This window comes from Falco biarmicus, chromosome 4 (assembly GCF_023638135.1).
Source record: "Falco biarmicus isolate bFalBia1 chromosome 4, bFalBia1.pri, whole genome shotgun sequence".
Lineage (NCBI taxonomy): Eukaryota > Metazoa > Chordata > Aves > Falconiformes > Falconidae > Falco > Falco biarmicus.
This window is the reverse complement of record NC_079291.1, coordinates 68,038,757-68,056,698: the sequence shown is the minus strand read 5'-3', so window position 1 is coordinate 68,056,698 and position 17,942 is coordinate 68,038,757. Positions and strand designations below refer to the sequence as shown.

Here is a 17,942-nt window from a genome sequence, read left to right as displayed (position 1 = left end):
TGTGGGAAGGGTGTGAAGGTTAATTTTAAGCATCTGCATTCAGTACATGGATGAACCCTGAGTTACGGATCTTCTTCCAGCCGGAGCAATGGCTTCTCCTTTAACTTCAGCATCCTCTGGAAGTAGCACACGCAGCTGTAAGGGTTACTGCTGGTGAGAGGGAAAGCTTCCCCAAAATAAAAATAATCCGGTTGTAATAGGCTCAACCTTAATCTTAAATTGGTAAAGTGCAGTAGCTCGTGTCCTGGAGGCAGGAAAGTACATCCTGCAGTACGTGTGGCAGTGCACTCGTCACTGGTGGCTTCTGAAAGCCTGGTGGTGGTTGAACCTCATGTGTTGTGGACGGAACGTGATCAATGCTATGAGATGATGCTTTTCTGTAGCCTTGGACTCTAGCGTCGCAGACTGTGTGTCGAATGATCGTGTTGTATCAGATGCAAAGAGCAGCTGTCGGAGCGGAGCCCTGGGCTGGGACCTCCTCTAATATTGGAATTATCTTTTGAATTGTCATTTGGGTTTTGGGGAGGGGGGGAAGAGGGGTTTATACTACGCTGTAAATGTGTCCAACTGGCATTTCCTTTGTGCCCACCTCAGCCGTGATCGCTCTGAAAGGGCTCATTGTCTCTCTCCTTGGCTTGTTTAGCGAGCAGCTATTTTCAATGAGGGGTTATTCATGGTCCAGTTTGGAATGAATGTTTCCTTTGTGGAGCTGTCTGAGGGAGACGTGAAAGGGGCTTGTGTGCTCAGGGCAGCCATTACTCACTTGATGGGCCATGATAAATTGACTTAAAAATGTAAACAATAAAAGCAAGTGGCATAGCGGGAGCCAGCGCTGTCAGTGTGAGAATAGGGGAACATGTTGTTCGGATCTGAGGGGAAGAGTTTGTGTTTTCCCATTGCTGCCCCCCGAGCAATTAGAGAGGTTCCAGAGAACCTGAAGACAGAATGGCTGCGGTCAGAGGAGTGACTAGAAATGAGATAAAACTTGCGGTTTGCCTTTTTGTTTCCCTGTTGAGCTGGTTCCAGTTCCAGTTTCATGAGTGCCTGTGATGATGGTGCTGATAATTCTCCATCTCCAGCAGTAGGGATCCCACAGCTGCGATTTAGCTGATTGTCCTGGTGCGTTAGGACACAACTGGACCCTCCGTGCTTGAATCCCAACCCCGGCTGCGCTGCTGCAGCGCCTCCGTTCCGAGGTTCCTGCTGTGCCTCACCATGAGACAATTTCAGTGTTGGAGTTTTAGGGCAATGTCCATCTTAAACTCACACTTCTCCAAATGACCCAGATGTTTAATTGTCTACGTGACTGTAGGTCTATCACTTTTAATTTTAAACATATACAGAACAAGGTTTGTGTTCTATGAATCAGCAGCTAGCGGGAGCGCACACTGCCTGCCTTCTGGAGGAGGCGTTCAGTAAAAATTTCATCAGGGGTGACCTTTTGGGAGCGTGTGTTTGTATTCGTTCAGGTGCATCTTGTTATTCCAGAGCCTTCTAAGCTGCAACAGGTGCCGAAGCTGAGCTGTAGTGGTAGTGGAAGGTCACCAGGTGCTTCCACCCTGAAACACTTTGTGGGGAAGGGATGAATCTTCCGCTGCTTCGAGACTCTTGCTGGGAGGTATGGAAAAAAAGATGTGGAGCAGCGTTTCGCTTTGAACACTTAGGGGTGAATGTTTAAGTTGGGCATTTTCAGATGGAGAACTGCAGGAACTGCAGTGTTGCCAAAGCGCTGCGGGCCACTTGCACCCCCAGGGCCACCCAAAGGTGCACCATGGTCAGGCAGAGCAGTTTGCTGTCGTTGTATCGTCCGTCGTCATCTCCTGATCCCAGAGTGTTGGTAGTTGTGTCCGGCTCGTGCTACGGAGAGACTGCAGCCTGTTGTCACGGCTCGGGAGAGCAGTGGCATTGCCTTTTGCGTAAGAAGCTTGTATATAACAGTATATATAACATATATTATATAGATCAAATATTAACCATATATATTATTTATATCACATTTATACGATGTATGATTATTATTCGATGTATAATGATTAAATCATATATAATATATAGAAGAATAATGTATTATTTCTATCATAAATATTGTAAATAATATTATTTGATCTATAATGATACAACACATGCATAATTTTTATATAAATATGATTATGTATATCCTATAAATATGATATAAGCAATATATATTATTATTTGACATATATTGATATATAACATATCGAATAATCATAATTTATATCCTATTTATAGGATATAAATAATGCATATGATTGTTATAAATTATATATATTATATATGTCAAATAATAATCATATATTATTTATATCGTATTTCTAGGTTATAAATAATGTATATGATTGTTGTTTGATATAAATTATACATATAATATATACGATGAATAATAATTTATATTATTTATATCGTATTTCTAGGGTATATGATGTTTGATAAAATGATATATAATATTATATATATCGAATAAGAATCATATATGTCTTTATATCCTATAAATACGGTATAAATGATATACATATGACTGAATTCAGTGAGTGTGCTGATGGCCGGGCACCTAATGAGCCGGCGCTCCGCTGCGTGTCGATTAAGTGCTGATTAGCGGGCACCTAATGAGGCGCCGCTCCCCCTCCCCCAAGGCACGCTGCCCCTCCTCCGCGGGGGGCGGCTCTGGGGGCGCCGGTAGCGGCGGGGGGAGGCGGGAGGCTGCGCGGCGGCTGCGCGGCGCGGCGGGCCATGGGCGGGCGGCGCTGAGCGGCGCGGAGCGGAGCCGGTGGCAGCGCCATGCCGCCTCCCGAGCCCATGCCCGGCTACGGGCAGCTGCTGCGGCGGGGCTACGGCAGCCTGGCGGCGGCGGCGCGGCGCTGCGGGGACTGCGGCTGGGAGCTGGCGCGGCGGACCTGGCTGGAGAACGCGCGGCTGGGCTGGCCCGAGGTGCTGCTCTGCGCCCTGGGCGCGCTGGCCTGGACCGCGCTGCGCCGCGCCGCCGCCCGCCGCCTCTTTCGGGTCAGTGCGGCCGGGGGCGCGGGGGGCGGCGGGGGGCGGCAGCCGGGGCTGCGTCGCCTGGGAGAGCCCCTTCCCCCGGGCGGCGGGGGGGGTCGCAGGCGGGATGCGCGTCCCCCCCCGGGCTGCATCCCGGCAGGCTCGTCCCGGAGAGCCCCTTCTCCGGGGGGTGGGGATGTTGCAGGAGGGATGCCCGTCTCCCCCGCCTTGGGCTGCATCGCCCTGGAGAGACCCTTCCCCGCGGGCTGGGGGGGGTGTGCAGGAGGGCTGCCCGACCCCCCTGGGCAGCATCCTAGAGGAACGAGCATCCCCCTCCACCGGGAGCGCTCCCCCCGCAGCCACATCCCCGCGGGGGCTGCGGGGTGGTATTTCCATGAGGATTCCTTGGGGGGGGGCGGGGGGGGGGGACGGGACGGAAAGGAAAGGACCACATTCCTGTGTGTCACCCGCGGCTTGCAGGGAAAATGGCCTTCCCCGCTTCCCTCCCCGGTGCGGCGGTGGGGAGGGATGGCGTGGGGGTGGCTGCGGTGCTGCAGCGCTGCGCTGACCTTCCTGGGAGCGCAGGGAGGCGAACCCCCAACCTCGCAGCCTCCGAGGGGTCTCTGCCCATCGTCCCCTCCCTGTTCCCGCGGTGTGCTGGCAGGGGCAGGGCGAGCAGGGGGGTACCCAGGAGTGGAGAGCAGCTCTGTTTAATTTCTCCCTGTGGAAAGCGTCGGTAACGGAACTGAGCTCCCCTCTCCTCCCGATGGCTCCGTCCGCGCCTCATGAGGCGGTTTCTTCCACGCTGCTTTCCTAGAGACGCTGTGCGCTTCGCTCCGCGCTTACCCTGGCCTCCACAGGACTCGGAAGGCAGAAGTAAGGGAGATGGAGTGTTTTGGGTCAGGGGAGAGCCCTTGGCTCTCGGAGACGACCCCTTGCTCACCTCCCCATGAGTAGGCGAGAGGCCTTGAGTAGCTACAAGAGCACGTGTGGCTCTTTGCAGCTACGCAGGACAGGCCTTATTCCCTGGGTGAATGGCTTCCTTTGGAGGCTGCTTCACGGATGCGTTGCATCCCATTTCAGGGATCTCTGATTTCAGCATCTCTGAAAGACAGCTGCTTTGCATCCCAGAATTAGGCTCTGGGGAGCGACAGCTGTCCCCTCTGCCCTGTCTGCTGCCGACCTGCCTTCAAACTGCCTCTTCCTTCTGTGCGGAGCTGCCTTTGCTTATCCGGTAACACAAGGTGGATCCTGACCTTGTGCAAGGTTCCAGGCTCAGTCCCCCGGAGTCATTTGAAGCTGCTGGAGTGGCACATCGGCGAGGTGGCACGCTGGCCGTCTGGGGGGACCGAATTTCTCCTTGTTACCTGTACCCCGGCTGCCTGTGGCTACCGATGGGCAGCGTGCGGTGCTGCCGCTGGGCTGAGCGAGGTTGGAGGTGACCCTGGGTCTGTCGTGACAAACGCCCTCTTGTTTCCTTCATGCTGCAGTTGCCCCGTGCATAAGGCTCAGCGTCACGGGGAGAGCGGTGGTCAGAGCGTGAAGAAAAGCAGGATGCTCGGTGGCTTGTACGAACGCAGAGATACCATTCCCTCGGAGAAATGGGTCACGCTTGTAATTGCAGAAGGGGGGGTGGGGGTGATCAGAGCTGGTTCTTGTGGCTACATCTGCATGTGTTATAGTGATGAGAGAGGTGCCGGGTGAAATGGTGATAGCGTTGGTCTTCTCCCGGCGAATAGGTGGAAGGGTAGTGGCAGGGAGAGACAACTCTGTGTATTTTAAAAGGATCTGAAGTTTTTCTCTGTTTGTTCTGCTGGAGTTGCTATGGGAAAAGATGGAGGCTGTGGCTTTCCTCTAAAACCTCTGGCAGCATTTAGCAAATGGGTTTGTGTTGCGTGGCCCCTGTACAGGCAGCGGTGGAGTCGGGGTTGTTCAAGAAGAAAGTCGGGGAGAAAAAAGACCTCCAGGGTCCCGTGCTCGGGACTCGGCTTCCCGGTGCAGACTCGAGCCACCTTCCTCGTTTGGAATCTCTTCATGTTCCCTGCAAGAACTGAAACACAGTTACAAAAATGAATCCACTCGGTGCCTGGAGAGCGCTGCCTTCTTGCGCGTTATTTATAAATAATAAATCTTGCCTCTTGGATTGTGATCCTCTGCATCTGAGGAAGAAGTGACTTACCACAAGGCTCGGAGGGTCAAGTGCACCTTACTTAGCTCTGGCCATGGCTGCTCCTCCGAGAAACGAGCGCATTAAAGCTGTACGCCTCTTCCCGCGATGCCTGCATGGCCTGTTTTCATCAGCGGGATCCAGAGGAGAGGTGGTGGGCTCCTTGCTCCCTTCTAGGGCCACAGCAGCATTTACCCCGTGCCATCTGTGTCACAAAGGGTCTTGTGGTTGGGTTGCAGGAGTGGGGAAGGTTGTGCCTGTGATGGGAGAGGTCTGGTTGGGATTTGGTACCGTGGACCTTCGCTTGTTGCAGCAGTTGGGTCGGTCCCTGTGCATTAGACGCAGGTTTCCCATCATCCTTAGAACAAAGATTAATTTTTGGCCCATTGCCTCTTCTTCACAAAATCCTCACTTGGTGCAAACACGGAAAGGAGCTGTTTTGGTGTAGGAAAGATCCCAGTTATGAGTTATGCTTGGTTTTAACCTGAGCAGGTGTGGGTTACCCGGTAGGGAGAGACCCCGCAGTCAGCTATAATGGGGGCATGGGCATCCGTGTAAGGGCTGAGGGATGGATCCTTCCCTCTGGGGTCTGGCCCGAGAGTCTTTGCTCCTTGTCCATTGACATCTGAGTGCACAAACATGAATGATACTCAGGGCACGTGTGATGGTATGAGCTCGCTGGAGCTGCTGACCACCTTCAGAAATGGGGACCAAGCTGGTTCCAGGTGAGTGTTCCCACCCCTGGAAGCCCCTCGCTCAGCCTGTGTCCCCTGTCCCCCTGCTGTGACCAGCATCTGGGCTCTGCTGGTCTCTGGAAGCCACTGCCCTTGCTGTGTCCCCTGTGTGGAGTGCGGCTGCAGCCAGGCTCTGAGGAGTTTGATTAAAAAGCAGCAACCTGAGCATCTCTGCGTTCATTAAACACCCTGGAGGGCAGCTGAGCCCAGCGCTGCCGAGGCCAAGTGCCGCTGGGGAGAGGCTGGGGCAGTGGCTGGAGCTCGGCGAGCCTGCCCTAGCTGGCTCCTTTCACCAGCAGGTCTCAAGCGATGCGCTGAGCCCGAACAGGTCTAAGAGCCCCCCTGGATTCATGCACGGAGGTGAGCCCCCATAACTGTGGCAAGGCGAGGCAGGCGCCAAACTACCCTGAGCCACCTTTGCTGCTGGGAGTTAAAGTCCCCAAAGTCAGCGAAGTGTAAATCCATGAGTGAGAAAAATTCATTTCGTGTAAAAGCTGCTTCTGAAGCTGGTGATGTTTGTCGGGCATCGCCCCCGTCCCTAAGAGCCGCCTGCCTTTTCTCTGCACTGGGTGAATGTTTCCTGGTTTTGGCCCAGCCGCTAGTCAGCTTGCTGTCAAAATTTGTAGGGCATTGCAGTGTCGTCTGCAAGGAGAAGTGTTGTGTAAATTGAAAAATATGCTCTGGAAAGCATGGCTTCTAGGTGTGTGAAGTGTAGCCCCGTGGAAGCTGGAAAGTGAGGGTCTCTCTTATCCCTGTCAGTGATTTATGCAACTTTTCTCCACCCTACAGTATTGCCAAGACTCATTTTTCCAAGCCCCAGTGCCGGGCGTGCGACTTGGAGGCAGGAATTACTGCTGTCCTGAAAACTGGCCACCCAATGCAACCTCTGCCGGGAGCCAAGGACCCCGACCCAGCCCAGGGGTGGGAGAAGGCTCTGCTGCGCCGGCATTTCCTTGGCTCGTCCTGCTGCTCCAAGCACAAACCCTGGAAGCGGGAGGGGAGAAAGCCACAACAATGGGTCTTTTCTTGGGAATGAAGCTGCCACCGCTGCGCACGGGGGCTGCTCGCCCTGTGCTGCTGCGTCAGCATTGGGCACCCGGAGTTACTCAGCCCCCGCAGCACCCTGCGGGCAGATGCGTCTTGTCTTCAAAGAGTGTTGTCTTCTGCTCTTAGGGGCACGTTCTACCGCTTGCAGAGGAGGAAATAATGTCTCTTGGTTTGTTGCTGTTGTCACAATGCTTTTTTTCTACCTATTTATCTGGGAAGTCTTGTCCAGAGCCTAACGCAGCTTCCCAGTGTCTTAGCTGCTGGGTGGGCAGAGAAACTGAGGCACTGAGCAGTTTGCTCCCTGGTGTAGGGATGGAGCAGTGAGAGCTGGAGCTCTCCATGCCACGCTCCCTTCGGTCCCCTTTTGTAGCAGGGTGACGGCTGCTGCCCTCGGGTCCACAGGCTCCAGGAGACCCATTTCTTTGGGTTTAGAGACCAGTGATGGGTCTTTCTGCAGGCTCTGCACCTCATCCCTGCAGTGGCAGGGGGTGGGAGCGGTGTCCAGGCTGGGTCCGGAGGGGATTTAGTCCCTTGGGATGGAAAGGCACCATTGCCGCTGTGGGGGGACAGCACGGTGCCGCAGGGAGCTGTGCTGCTGCGGTGGAAGGGGCAGGAGCTGTTTGCCATGGCAGGTTTGGCCTCGGAGCTCTGCTTGCTCGTTGTTCTCATCCCCATGGAGTAAAAGCTGATGTAAAGCTGCCAGTTCCCTGGGCCGGGGCTGCGTCGTGCCAGCCAGTCCTTTGTGTTCTCTGGGGAACGCGTTGTGCCCAGGACCAGACGGGCACGGCTGGGATCTGGCCAGGCTCTGGTCCCCAGCCTGGGGAGGTGGCAGCGGCGACGGGGGCGGTCTGGGGGCTGCGATTCCTCTGTAACAAGCCGTGGTTCATAGCCCATCGCTGCAAGCCTGCCAGGCTGCTGGGAGGACTGGTGTCCTGCTGCTTTAGCTGGTTGTAGATTTAAGGGGGCTGGCAGCTTTCCTCTAGTGCCGGAGGCTGCAAAAAGGGAGAGAGCATGTGTTTGCTTTTTGCTACGAGTATTTTTTTGACACTTCAGCAGAGCTGTGGGCAGCGACAGTTTCCATTCGGTTTCTCTTTCCAGCTCCAAACCGCTCTCGCAGCGCGCTCTCACCCGCTGCTCCGCTCCTTCCCCCCCTCCCGCGGTGTGGGGCCGGGCTGTGGGGGAACAGTCCCGTCCCCCTGGCTGGTTAATTTTGCAAATGAATCAGAAGGTGCCTCTGAAGGTTTGCGTGGGGGAAATGGGGAGGAGGAGGAGGGAGGAAGAGCTGGTTGCCCTTTAAGCAAAGCCCCATTACATCACTTGCCAAGAGCCTTGGGCTCTTTCAGCCGGAGCCAGATCCGCTGTTCCCGCCGCAGCATCCGTCACCCTTAGCAACAGGGCATCTCTGTGCTGTTGCCGTGGGAACGGCAGCCGGGTAACAGGGGGACATCCCCCACCTCGCACACCTCCCACCCCCAGGGAGAGGGCTCACACACCTCCTGCGTGGGCTGCTCCGTGCACCTCCTTGGCTCGCGCTTCCCGTGCAAGCCAGCCAGGTTTCGGTGGGGCCTCCCCACGGGCATGAACTTGTCCCCCCAGCCTGCTGGGTGCTGCTGGTTCCCTCCTTGTGTCTGCTCCGGAGCCAGCTACCATCTCTGTAGAGCTCGGGGTACAGCCGGGGATGCCCCGTGGCTGTCTAAGGCAGGAGGAGGGCTCTGGCCAGGGCTTGTCATTAGCCATATGCGCAGCGAGGGCTAAACCCTCTCTGAGCATTAGTTGCCACACGCTGCAGTGGGGTAGCCATTCCTTGGGTTTTGCTTTTGCTCCGGACTGAGAGCCACTGCCATGCTGGCGGTGGACCCTTCGCCAGGCGGTGCCGGCGGGCTCCCAGCAGCGATGCACTGTGCTGCTGCCATCTCCACCAAGGGTCCAAGCACCTGCAAAATGCGGGGTGTCTCCCACCGTGTGCCTGCCCCATGGGCCATGGTCCTTGCCATCAGCTCTGTCTCCCCGGGGTGGACATGTGGTGTTCCTTCCCCTTTGCAGGCAGGGAACTGAGGCACAAAGAAGAAGAGAAATGACTTGGCAGATGATGGGCGGCAAGGCTGCAACAGGGATTTGGGACTGAGCTCAGCATCCTAAATCCAGCCCCAGCTGAGGGGGCAGGGGGCTTTGCAACTCGCTGGCATGGCAGTGTGGTGAGCTGTCCCCATAGCTGAGCTGCTTCTATGCTCCACTGTATGGAGACACAAATAATTCATGCTTTCTGGGCTTAAGGACTTTGTCTCTGCATTATTTATTCACCCTTCGAGCTTCCTCCTCTTTTTCCTACCTTGGAAGAAGCCTTGGCAGCAGCGCGGTCCTGGTCTCAATGAGGATGGCCGCGCTCTGCATGCCAGACGCGTAGGGGCGAGCGGAGCTGTTGGAGGGGATATGGACCGCTTTGGCAGGGCTGTGTGGGACTGGTGCATCCAGGTCTGCCCAATGCTGGGAAACTGGGAGCTTCAAACAAAGCACTTGGAGGCTGGGACAATGCTTCGAGTGAAGTCCTTTGAAAATCTGATGCTGAGAGGGGCTAAAAGCCAGAGCAGCCACTGCCTGGGGACAGCTGGGGTCTTAATATAGCCTGGGGGCATGGAGGAGCCGGAAAAAAGTGCTGACCTGGGGCAGGGTACGGTTACTCTGCAGGCATTTTGTTTTCATCTCCAGCTTATCTGGCCTCTCCCCGGGGAGCTCTCAGCCGGGTGCCTTTGGGTGTTATCCGTGTTTGGGGCAGCGATGGTTCCCTGCGGACCTGGAGCAACGCGCTCCCCTGTGCCGGCTGCTCCCCTGCAGTTGACAGGAGGAGGTTCCCCGGGCTGATAGGGCTCTGTCACGCTGTGATGAGAAGCAGAAACGCTGCCTGTTGCTGCTCAGCTGCCACGGAGGGAAAACATCCACGCCTGGAGCCCCAGCCAGGCTGGGCATGCTCGGGGTGCAGCATCGCCCGTGCTCCGGCACGTGGGCTGAGGCGAAGGGGAGCGTCGGCTGCTGTTTTGCTGTTCAGTGCTGGGGCTTTGCTTTTGCAACAATTTCCGAGTTGTCCCGGTTCTCGGTGGCCCAGCTCTCCCACAGCTGCAGAGCGTGAGTGCTGGGAGAGCTGGGTGATGCTCCTCAGCCACGGGACTGTGGGGACATCGGGGTGAGAAAGTTTCGTTCTGATTAGCACGAGCCGTTTGCAGAACTGCTTGTCCTCCCTTCCCTCGCTTTGGCCGGATCTGGGGAGACTTCACAACCTGTTTCTGAGTCCTGGCAGGTGGGAGGGGTGCTGCAAACCACAAGTAGGGGGGAAACCAGCAGCATTTCAGCACTGGTCAGCTAGAAAAGCTGCTCTGGGAACGTGGGTGAGGGTGAGAGCAAGAGGTCCCAGTGCTCCATTACCTGCAAAAAGCTGCCCCCCCCCCCCCCAGCACTGGTTGCACATGCAGGGGCATCTTGCACCAGCCGGGTGTTTACAACTCTGCAAAGCCACTGCTTTCTCACTGGGAAAGCTCTTCTCTGGAGTTGGCCATGCTGCAAGATCCATACACGTAGGGCAGTCTCGTTACAGCTTCCCCTTCTGGGTTTCCTTGTGCAGATAGGACTCGGGTTTTATTTTATGAGTTATTGGCTCTGTTGTGCAAAAGCTGGCTGTGGGCAGCCGCTCCCGGAGCGAGGGTGATGGAGTGGTGCCCGGACCATGGTGCGCGCCGTCGGCTCCTGCCTTCTCTGAGGCTCTCCTCTCACAGCTTCCCACCCTGGCCAAGGCTGAGTGGCAGAATCTCCAGCCTCCTGCTTTTCCAGGCTCTCTTGGACCTCCTTATTTGTGCTGTAAAGGCCAGAAAAATGGGGTTAGTGAGCCTGTTTTTTCCCTGTCTGGTGGCACACGCAGCGTTCACATCTCTTGGAGGCCGGGTGAGCTGCCCTGGGCTCTCCAGGGCCTGACTTTTCGCCCTGTCTGATGATATTTCTCCTCTCTCCTCACAGCCTTTCGGGGAGTGGTGCAACTTGCAGCCAAAAGATGCTGCCAAGATGCCCGAGAGTGCCTGGAAGTTCTTTTTCTACACGTTATCTTGGTCATATGGCATCTACCTGCTTTTCTTCACCGACTACCCCTTCTTCTACGACCCACCATCTGTCTTTTATGGTAAAGAACCAGGGAGAAGTGGGTATGGCTTAGCGTGTCCAGGGTCGTAGGGCACCTGGATTGACCAAGGGAATGGGAATTGGGGTGAAAGAGGAGACTGAACCTCTAAATTGCCTTTATGGTGCTGTGGGTACCGAAAGGCACAACAGGCTGTCTCCCTTCATTTCGTTACAGAGAGAGTCATCTAGTGGCTATTGCAGGTGGCAGGAGCTGGGATGTGTCGGCTGAGGAGGGGAGAGGGACTGAGTAGTTAAAGCAGGAGAGAAGTAAACCAAGGCTTCCCTTTTAGGTCTGGGGGGGAGTGGGTCTAATGCCCAAGGCAGAGTGTGGGAGCCAGGATACCTGTGTTCCCTTCCAGCCTTTGGGTCTGTGATGACCTGAAAGGGAGCTGGAGCGCTGGGGCAGCTCTGGCGGCTGCGTGCTCGTGCTCGCTGCTCTTCGTGCCCCTGTCTCTGCCGCTGAAGGAGGCTCTGGGCTCACCCGGGTGTCTCTTGTCCCACCCCAGACTGGAAGAAGGGCATGGATGTGCCCACGGACATCGCCATCGCCTACCTGTTGCAGTGTAGCTTCTACGGGCACTCCATCTATGCCACCGCCTACATGGACACGTGGCGCAAGGACTCTGTCGTCATGCTTCTCCACCACGTGGTCACGCTGACCCTCATAGCCTTCTCCTACGCTTTCAGGTGAGGTCCCTGCTGTGACGCTGCTCCCGGGCAGCTACGCAGCACAAGCTGCAGCTGTTCTGTGCTCACGTGCATCTGGTGGGCACGCAGCAGGAGGACTCCGGCTGGGTTGCCGTGGAGCTTCCCCTGCCTCCGTGCTCCCGCAGCAATCCTGGTGCTCATGAGCTGTTGCACCACTACGCACGTTGCTACGCTGTGCCGTGCCAGGTCTGGCTGTCTGGTTTATTCAGGGAGCGAGTCCACTCCTGGTGTGATGGACTGTGGGTGCTGGGTGCTGATGTCAACCCGCATCCCACACATCTCCCTCCCTGCGCCCCTTTTTCCTGCAGGTACCACAACGTGGGCATCCTTGTGCTCTTCCTGCACGACGTCAATGACGTGCAGCTGGAATTCACCAAGCTCAACGTCTACTTCAAGCACCGGGGGGGTGTCTATCATCGCCTCAACGACATCATCTCCAACATCGGCTGCCTCACCTTCAGCATCAGCTGGTGAGTTTGTGTGATCCCACTTCCAACTGTCCCTGCCAGCTCTTGTGGTCCCTCCAGCGCCTCAGGGTACCCAGCACCTCTGGCTTTGTGCGCATGGGAACCAGCCCTTTCCAAAACTGCTCAGGAAGAGGTTCCCGCAGAGCCTGACCCCATGCTGAGCTTGGAATCCTTCTGTAGTCACTTTGCCGTCTGCCACCACAGAAGTGCCTGCGAAATGTCGCTTTGCAGCATGACAAATGACCCCGGGGGAGAGGAGCTGTTCCCATTTCCCCGCTCTCTTGGTTTTAGCAGTCAGAAGCGCTTTTGCAAGAAGGAAATGGGACGCAGGGCTGTCCCAGATTCCAGCCTTGCTGTTCCTCTTGGGGCAAGGCAGGAGAAAAAAAGATGAAGAGTAGACAGGTAACAGGTTGTCGCTCCTAATCTGTGCCTTGGTCTCCTTCCTCCCGCTCCACGGGCTGCTCGGAAGAGCGGGCGTAGCAGCAAGAGCCCCCAGTTTGAGGGAAGGAGAGCAGTGAAGGTGTTTGGTGATAAAGTGGGGAGGTGCTGGAGTAGGAAAACCTTCCAGCTATGTTCCCCTCCTGCCGCCCATCCAGCTGAGGCAACCTGCAGTGCAGACCTGCCTCAGGTGCCGCGTCCCACAGAAATCACATTCTCCTTTCCCGGGAGCTGCGTGAAGCCCTGCCCAGAGCTGGACCCAGGAACCCAGGCCCGATGCCCAGAGCAGGGACAGCTGGGTGCGAGGGGGGCTGCTGGGGGCAGGAGGTTGTGCGAGGGGAACCTGCTCCCTCCCCGGGATCCCTGTGGGCCGTTAATGCCCCCCTGCTCCCCCGGGATCCCTGTGGGCCGTTAATGCCCCCCTGCTCCCCCAGGATCCCTGTGGGCCGTTAATGCCCCCCTGCTCCCCCCAGGATCCCTGTGGGCCGGGATCCCTGCGGACCGTTAATCCCACCGTTCTTCCCCTGAGATCCCTGCAGACCATTATTCCCACCCTGTTCCCCCTGGGATCCCTGTGGACCATTATTCCCACGCTGCTCCTTCTGCCCTGGCAGGTTCTGGTTCCGTCTCTACTGGTTCCCCCTCAAGGTGCTCTACGCCACTTGCTACTCCAGCCTCCAGTCGGTCCCCAATATCCCCTTCTACTTCTTCTTCAATGCTCTGCTCCTCATCCTCACTCTGATGAACATCTACTGGTTCCTGGTGAGTAGGGGGGCTCAGCGACCCCTGCCTGGCTGCTCCTGCAGGGCGCCTGCTGCCTGCCTGCCCTGGGGCAGCTGGAGGGAGGCAGGATGCTTCAGAAGACTGGGGGGGTGGCATGGAGGGGAGGAGGGAGATGGTGTCAGTGCCCGGGGGGTTCCTCTGTGCTGGAATTCAGACTGTCTCTCACCCACCCACCCCCGGGGGATCCATGGGGAGAGAGCGATAACAGCAGCTGGCGCAGGCTGGAACTTGATATGGGTGTCAATGCTCCGGCATCCCCTGAAGCTTTGGGGAGGGGGTGAGAGGGGTGGGCTTGGAGGGCTCAGGGCGGTGAGCTCGACCCTGGGTAGAGCAGGATGGCATCAGGCTTCATCATCTGGGGGGGGGAAAGCGGTGAAGCGTGGTTGCAGGAGTGCTGCCTCCCCCTGCTGTGGGTCATCGGCCACGTCCCAGGGCTCTGGCCATCCCGAGGGACCTGCCCTGCCCTTCTTGGGGTTACAGACAGTGGAGGAAGGTCCCCCTTAGCCAGTGGGGTGCGAGTAGCTTGGGTGGAACAGCTCTGCGGCTCGGAGTTTGTGGCTGACGGTGTCTCTCCCCCCACCAGTACATCGTCCTGTTTGTGGCCAAGGTGCTGATGGGGCAGATGAAGGAGGTGAATGACGTGCGCGAGTACGACGTGGAGGACAGCAAGAAAACCACGATGGCCAAGAAGAAAGAGGCTGGACTCCAGCTGCCCAACGCTCTGAAAGAAGGGTATGTGGGCCGTGGGGGGGTGACACGTGTACAGCATCTGCGGGCTGGGGTAAGAGATGCTGGCAGACCTCCCAGCACCACTGTCAAAGGGTTCAGCACCGGGCTGGAAGGCAGAAGAGCAGGATGCCTTGATGCAGAGTGTAAAACATTGCTGCAGGCGTCAGGAGCTTTGTGTATCCATGCCTGGGCATCGCGGTGCGTCCCTCCATCTTTCTGTCCTGTGGATCCTCCCCTGCTCACCCTGCAGGACCAGCTCTTTGCTTGAGCCTGTTCTCTCTGAGCAGCACCTGCGCTTCGTGGGGTGAGGACTAAGTCTGGCAGGATGGATCCCACAGGGCAGGTCTGGCTGACTGGGGACAAACTGTGAGCTTGTCGAGAGGGCTGACCTGGGTAGTAATGTGTGAAAGTAAGGGAGGGAGAGTCGGCACGGAGGCCGAGCCTCACTGCCTGCCGTGTCTCTTCTGCAGGATGCACCTGAAGAACGGACTTGTGAAAGACAAGCGGTTATAAGGGCAGCGTGGCCGCCGCAGCCTGGGCAGCCTGGCTGGATCTGGGGACTGGCCCAGGACCCTATACTCAAACCCAGCAAATGAAAGGCACAAGGAGAACTTCATCCCCGACACCCCTCCATCCCCTGCCCGGAGCTGGGGAAGAGATGCCACTGACAGGATCAGGCCCCTCCTGGGGCTTGCCTGTGACCAGGCTTCACCTGTGCTGCCGTGTTTCTGTAGCCAGCCTGTGCTGGTTCAGTTGAGAGGCTGGTGACTTTGCTGGTCCAGGTAGGATTTGGAGCTGGCTTTAGGTCCCCTGGTGTTTCTTCTGTCGCTCCGTCCCTTGGCTATTCTCAGCCCCTTTGTGATTCCTCCTCTCTTTATGGTTGGACCCTCCCGCCGACCCTTCCTCAGCAGCCCCTGGAGGGTCCTCTGACCCAGCATCGAACAGGGGAGGGAAGCGGCCTCTCCTCCGTTGGCATCACTGGGTGGTCCCAGGCAAGGGGAGCCCAAAGCCAGCTCTGTAGCTGCCCAGAGGGACGAGGGAGGTGATGCCGTGCCCCCCCTGAGCCTTCCCCCTCAGGAGGGGTCACCCATACGGAGCTGCCCACGTACGTCTGGGGGCACAGCACAGGTCCTGTGAGCGGGTCTCCCTGGAAGCCCAGCCCTTGGAGCATTATTCCAGCCTCCTGTCCTGATGGATGAGGGCCAGGAGATTTAAGTTGCTTAAAAAGCCGGTCCCAGTCCTGCAGGGTCTCTCTCACCCAGCAACGTCTGCGCTTGCTCAAGTAACGAATAAATAGTTCCTGCTCCCAGGGTTGGTTTTCCAGGCAGCACCGGCCCGGAGCCCTGCAGGGTCCTGAGGCTGCGCTGGGCTGTGTCCCGGTGCTGGGAAGCCCTGTGGATCTCGCAGCCCCCCCAGACCAAGCCTGCCCCATTGCTTCCCTCTGGCAGGGCTGGGACCCGCAGCTCCTGGGTCCTCCCTGGGAAGCGGAGCTCCCTCCCGGCTGAGGCAGCAGGTGGTGGCGGGGGGGATTCAGGGCATTAATTCCAGGCATCAGATGGTGGTTAATTGTTCTTTTTTTCTTGTTTGGTCTGTTGAATTGATTCAATGTGAGCCGTGGGGAAAGTTCCTTGGTAAGCAGAAAGGAAAACGTGACTTGGGGCTGATGGAAGCTGTCCCAAGCGGTGGCAGGCATTGTCACCTCGCTTGTCATCGCCTGGCATCTCGGTGCTTTAGTTCCTTGGCTTTCAAGCGGGGTTTGCAGGAAAGAGAAAATGAAGGGAACTGATATCCCAGGCTTCTTGCTGCTTGGTCGTGGCAGTCGGGGTAGTGACGGCACCGATCTGGGGGGACAGCAGCACCCGGGCAGTACGTGTGTGTGTAAACTGAGTCTTTGCGGTACTGGCTTGCCCAGCTTCAGCATTTGGTGGTAACTCGTTGGCCAGTGTCGCGTGCGTGTCTAACATCAGTGGCGCTGCCTGCAGCTGCGAGGGCTAGAAAGGGGCTGTGGGACAGGGGGGCCCCTCTGCCTGGCTGGGGCAGGGACCCCGTGCCCAGGGGGGTGCTGGTGGCTTTTTGTCCTGGCCCTGGGGCTGTGTGGCTGGTGGGCAGGGCGGTGTGTGCGGCGGGGAGCTGAAGGGTCGGATGATTTGGTGTGCTGGAAGTTGATGGCCTTGAGAGAAGTGTTGGATGCGGCGATGGAATTTTGAAAAAAGAAATAAAGTTGATGTGGGAGGAGGGAGAAAGGAGAGACCCAGATCTGTGTCTCCCCCTGGGTCCAGGTGGGATGTCTGTGGTGGATGGGAGCAGGGCTGGACTTGCTGGTACTTTTGCGTGGGGAAGAGTGGCTTCTTCCCTGCCACCAAGGACTTTGTCGTTGGCCCTCGATGGTGTGGAGATACGGGAGAGGTTGTGGGAGCTCTGAGGGAGGAGGGCAGCTGCCCTCCTGCCGCGCAGCCTCAAGGGTTAACAGGTCCGGGGGAGCCTGGAGGGACTGCTCCCATCCTCTGCCCAATCCTGGGAATCCCTCTGTGCTAATTGAGCACTAACCAGATCAAAGGCTCCAATCAGGCCATCAACACCCCCCTGGCCCCTGGCTTCAGGTCCCAGCCCCGGCTGCCCTTTGTCTGCGGGAGGGAGAGCAGCAATGGGGCTTCTCCCCAGCTTCAGGGCCAGCCTTGCCTGGGCTCTGCTTGCCACCGTTCTGGCCACCGAGTTAAGCTTGCAGGAAAGTTTGCTCTTAAAATCCTTGGGTTTGAGCGCCAAGCCCAGCCCCAAATCCCCCGTTCCTGTGCCCTCTGTGCTCTGGCGGATCTTCCAGAAGAGAAAGACGATGCCTTCGGCAAACAAAGACCTGGCAGATGGCTGTAGGGTGGAGGAATTTAACGTCCCTGGGAACATCATCCGTGTCTTCGCTGACCAAGGTACAGAAACGCCATAGTTTGGGCCCTTTACTTTGGGAAGCCCCTCTGATCTCTGGGCTGGGAGATTTTTTCCTCCAGTCCTTCCTTTTCCATCTCTGGGGTGCAGCAGGAGAGGCTGGGGGGGGACAGGGCAGTGCCCTCCAGGAGAAGTCACTGCTCTGTAGGCTCTGGTCCCTCTGGATGTTGCAGATACAATTATTTAGGGTTTAGAAACACGTCGGTGGGCAAGGTGGCAGGGTGAGGGTGTGGAGCCCTGTCGGGCTCTGTCCTGCCGTCGCTTAAAGCAGTCCGGAGGTGCTGGTTTGATCCTGGGTGACCGGCGTGGCCCGTTGGGCTTGTGGCAGTGGAGGTGACTCATTGCCTGGGCAGTAGCTGCGAGACCAGCACCCAGCTCAGGGCAGGGACCAGATGCTCGGGCAGGGATGAGATGCTTGGCCATTTGGCTGTGTCCCCCCCTCCTCCTTTTTGTCCTCATGCCTCTGGCTGACCCTGGGGCACATCTGGCTGCTTCAGCCTGTGGCCCCTCTGAGCCATGTTCTCAGTTATGTGGGAACTGTTTGATTGGTGTCTTCTAGGCCTTGGGACACCACGGAGCTCGCTTCTCTTGTGGTTCCAGCTTTCCATGAAAACCTTGGGCTGGCTAAAGCAGGCAGCTTACCCGCTCCTAAACTTTGCTGCCATTTGTCCTCCTTTCCCCTCCATCCCAAACAGCCGGCACCCACAACAGCCTGGCTGGGGGGGGTAGATGTTCACAGCTGGGGAAAAATAACACACCAAGAGGTTAAGTAGCATA

The 17,942-nt window shown here is 57.1% G+C and overlaps 2 protein-coding genes across 4 annotated transcripts in view; both read left to right on the top strand.

The window, feature by feature from the left end:
- The first annotated feature begins 583 nt into the window (after positions 1 to 583).
- CERS1 (ceramide synthase 1) lies at positions 584 to 16,704 on the top strand. 3 transcript variants are annotated; one of them, XM_056337410.1, is made up of 7 exons: positions 584 to 1,916; positions 10,945 to 11,104; positions 11,610 to 11,790; positions 12,120 to 12,281; positions 13,331 to 13,478; positions 14,083 to 14,231; positions 14,699 to 16,704. In XM_056337410.1, exons 2-7 carry the CDS (start codon positions 10,990 to 10,992, stop codon positions 14,739 to 14,741), a joined length of 798 nt encoding a protein of 265 aa, XP_056193385.1. In that variant the 5' UTR covers positions 584 to 1,916; positions 10,945 to 10,989; the 3' UTR covers positions 14,742 to 16,704. The 3 variants fall into 3 exon arrangements, with proteins under 3 accessions (XP_056193385.1, XP_056193384.1, XP_056193383.1); XM_056337409.1 differs by lacking the exon at positions 584 to 1,916 and adding an exon at positions 2,691 to 2,946; XM_056337408.1 differs by lacking the exon at positions 584 to 1,916 and adding an exon at positions 2,692 to 3,018.
- Positions 16,705 to 16,842: 138 nt separating this feature from the next.
- The window catches only part of GDF1 (growth differentiation factor 1), a 5,218-nt gene continuing 4,118 nt past the window's right edge, over positions 16,843 to 17,942 (top strand). The window contains exon 1 of the mRNA XM_056337402.1: positions 16,843 to 17,149. Within this exon, the coding sequence (XP_056193377.1) occupies positions 16,873 to 17,149 (277 nt within the window). The 5' untranslated portion in view covers positions 16,843 to 16,872. The remainder of the gene's footprint in view (positions 17,150 to 17,942) is intronic.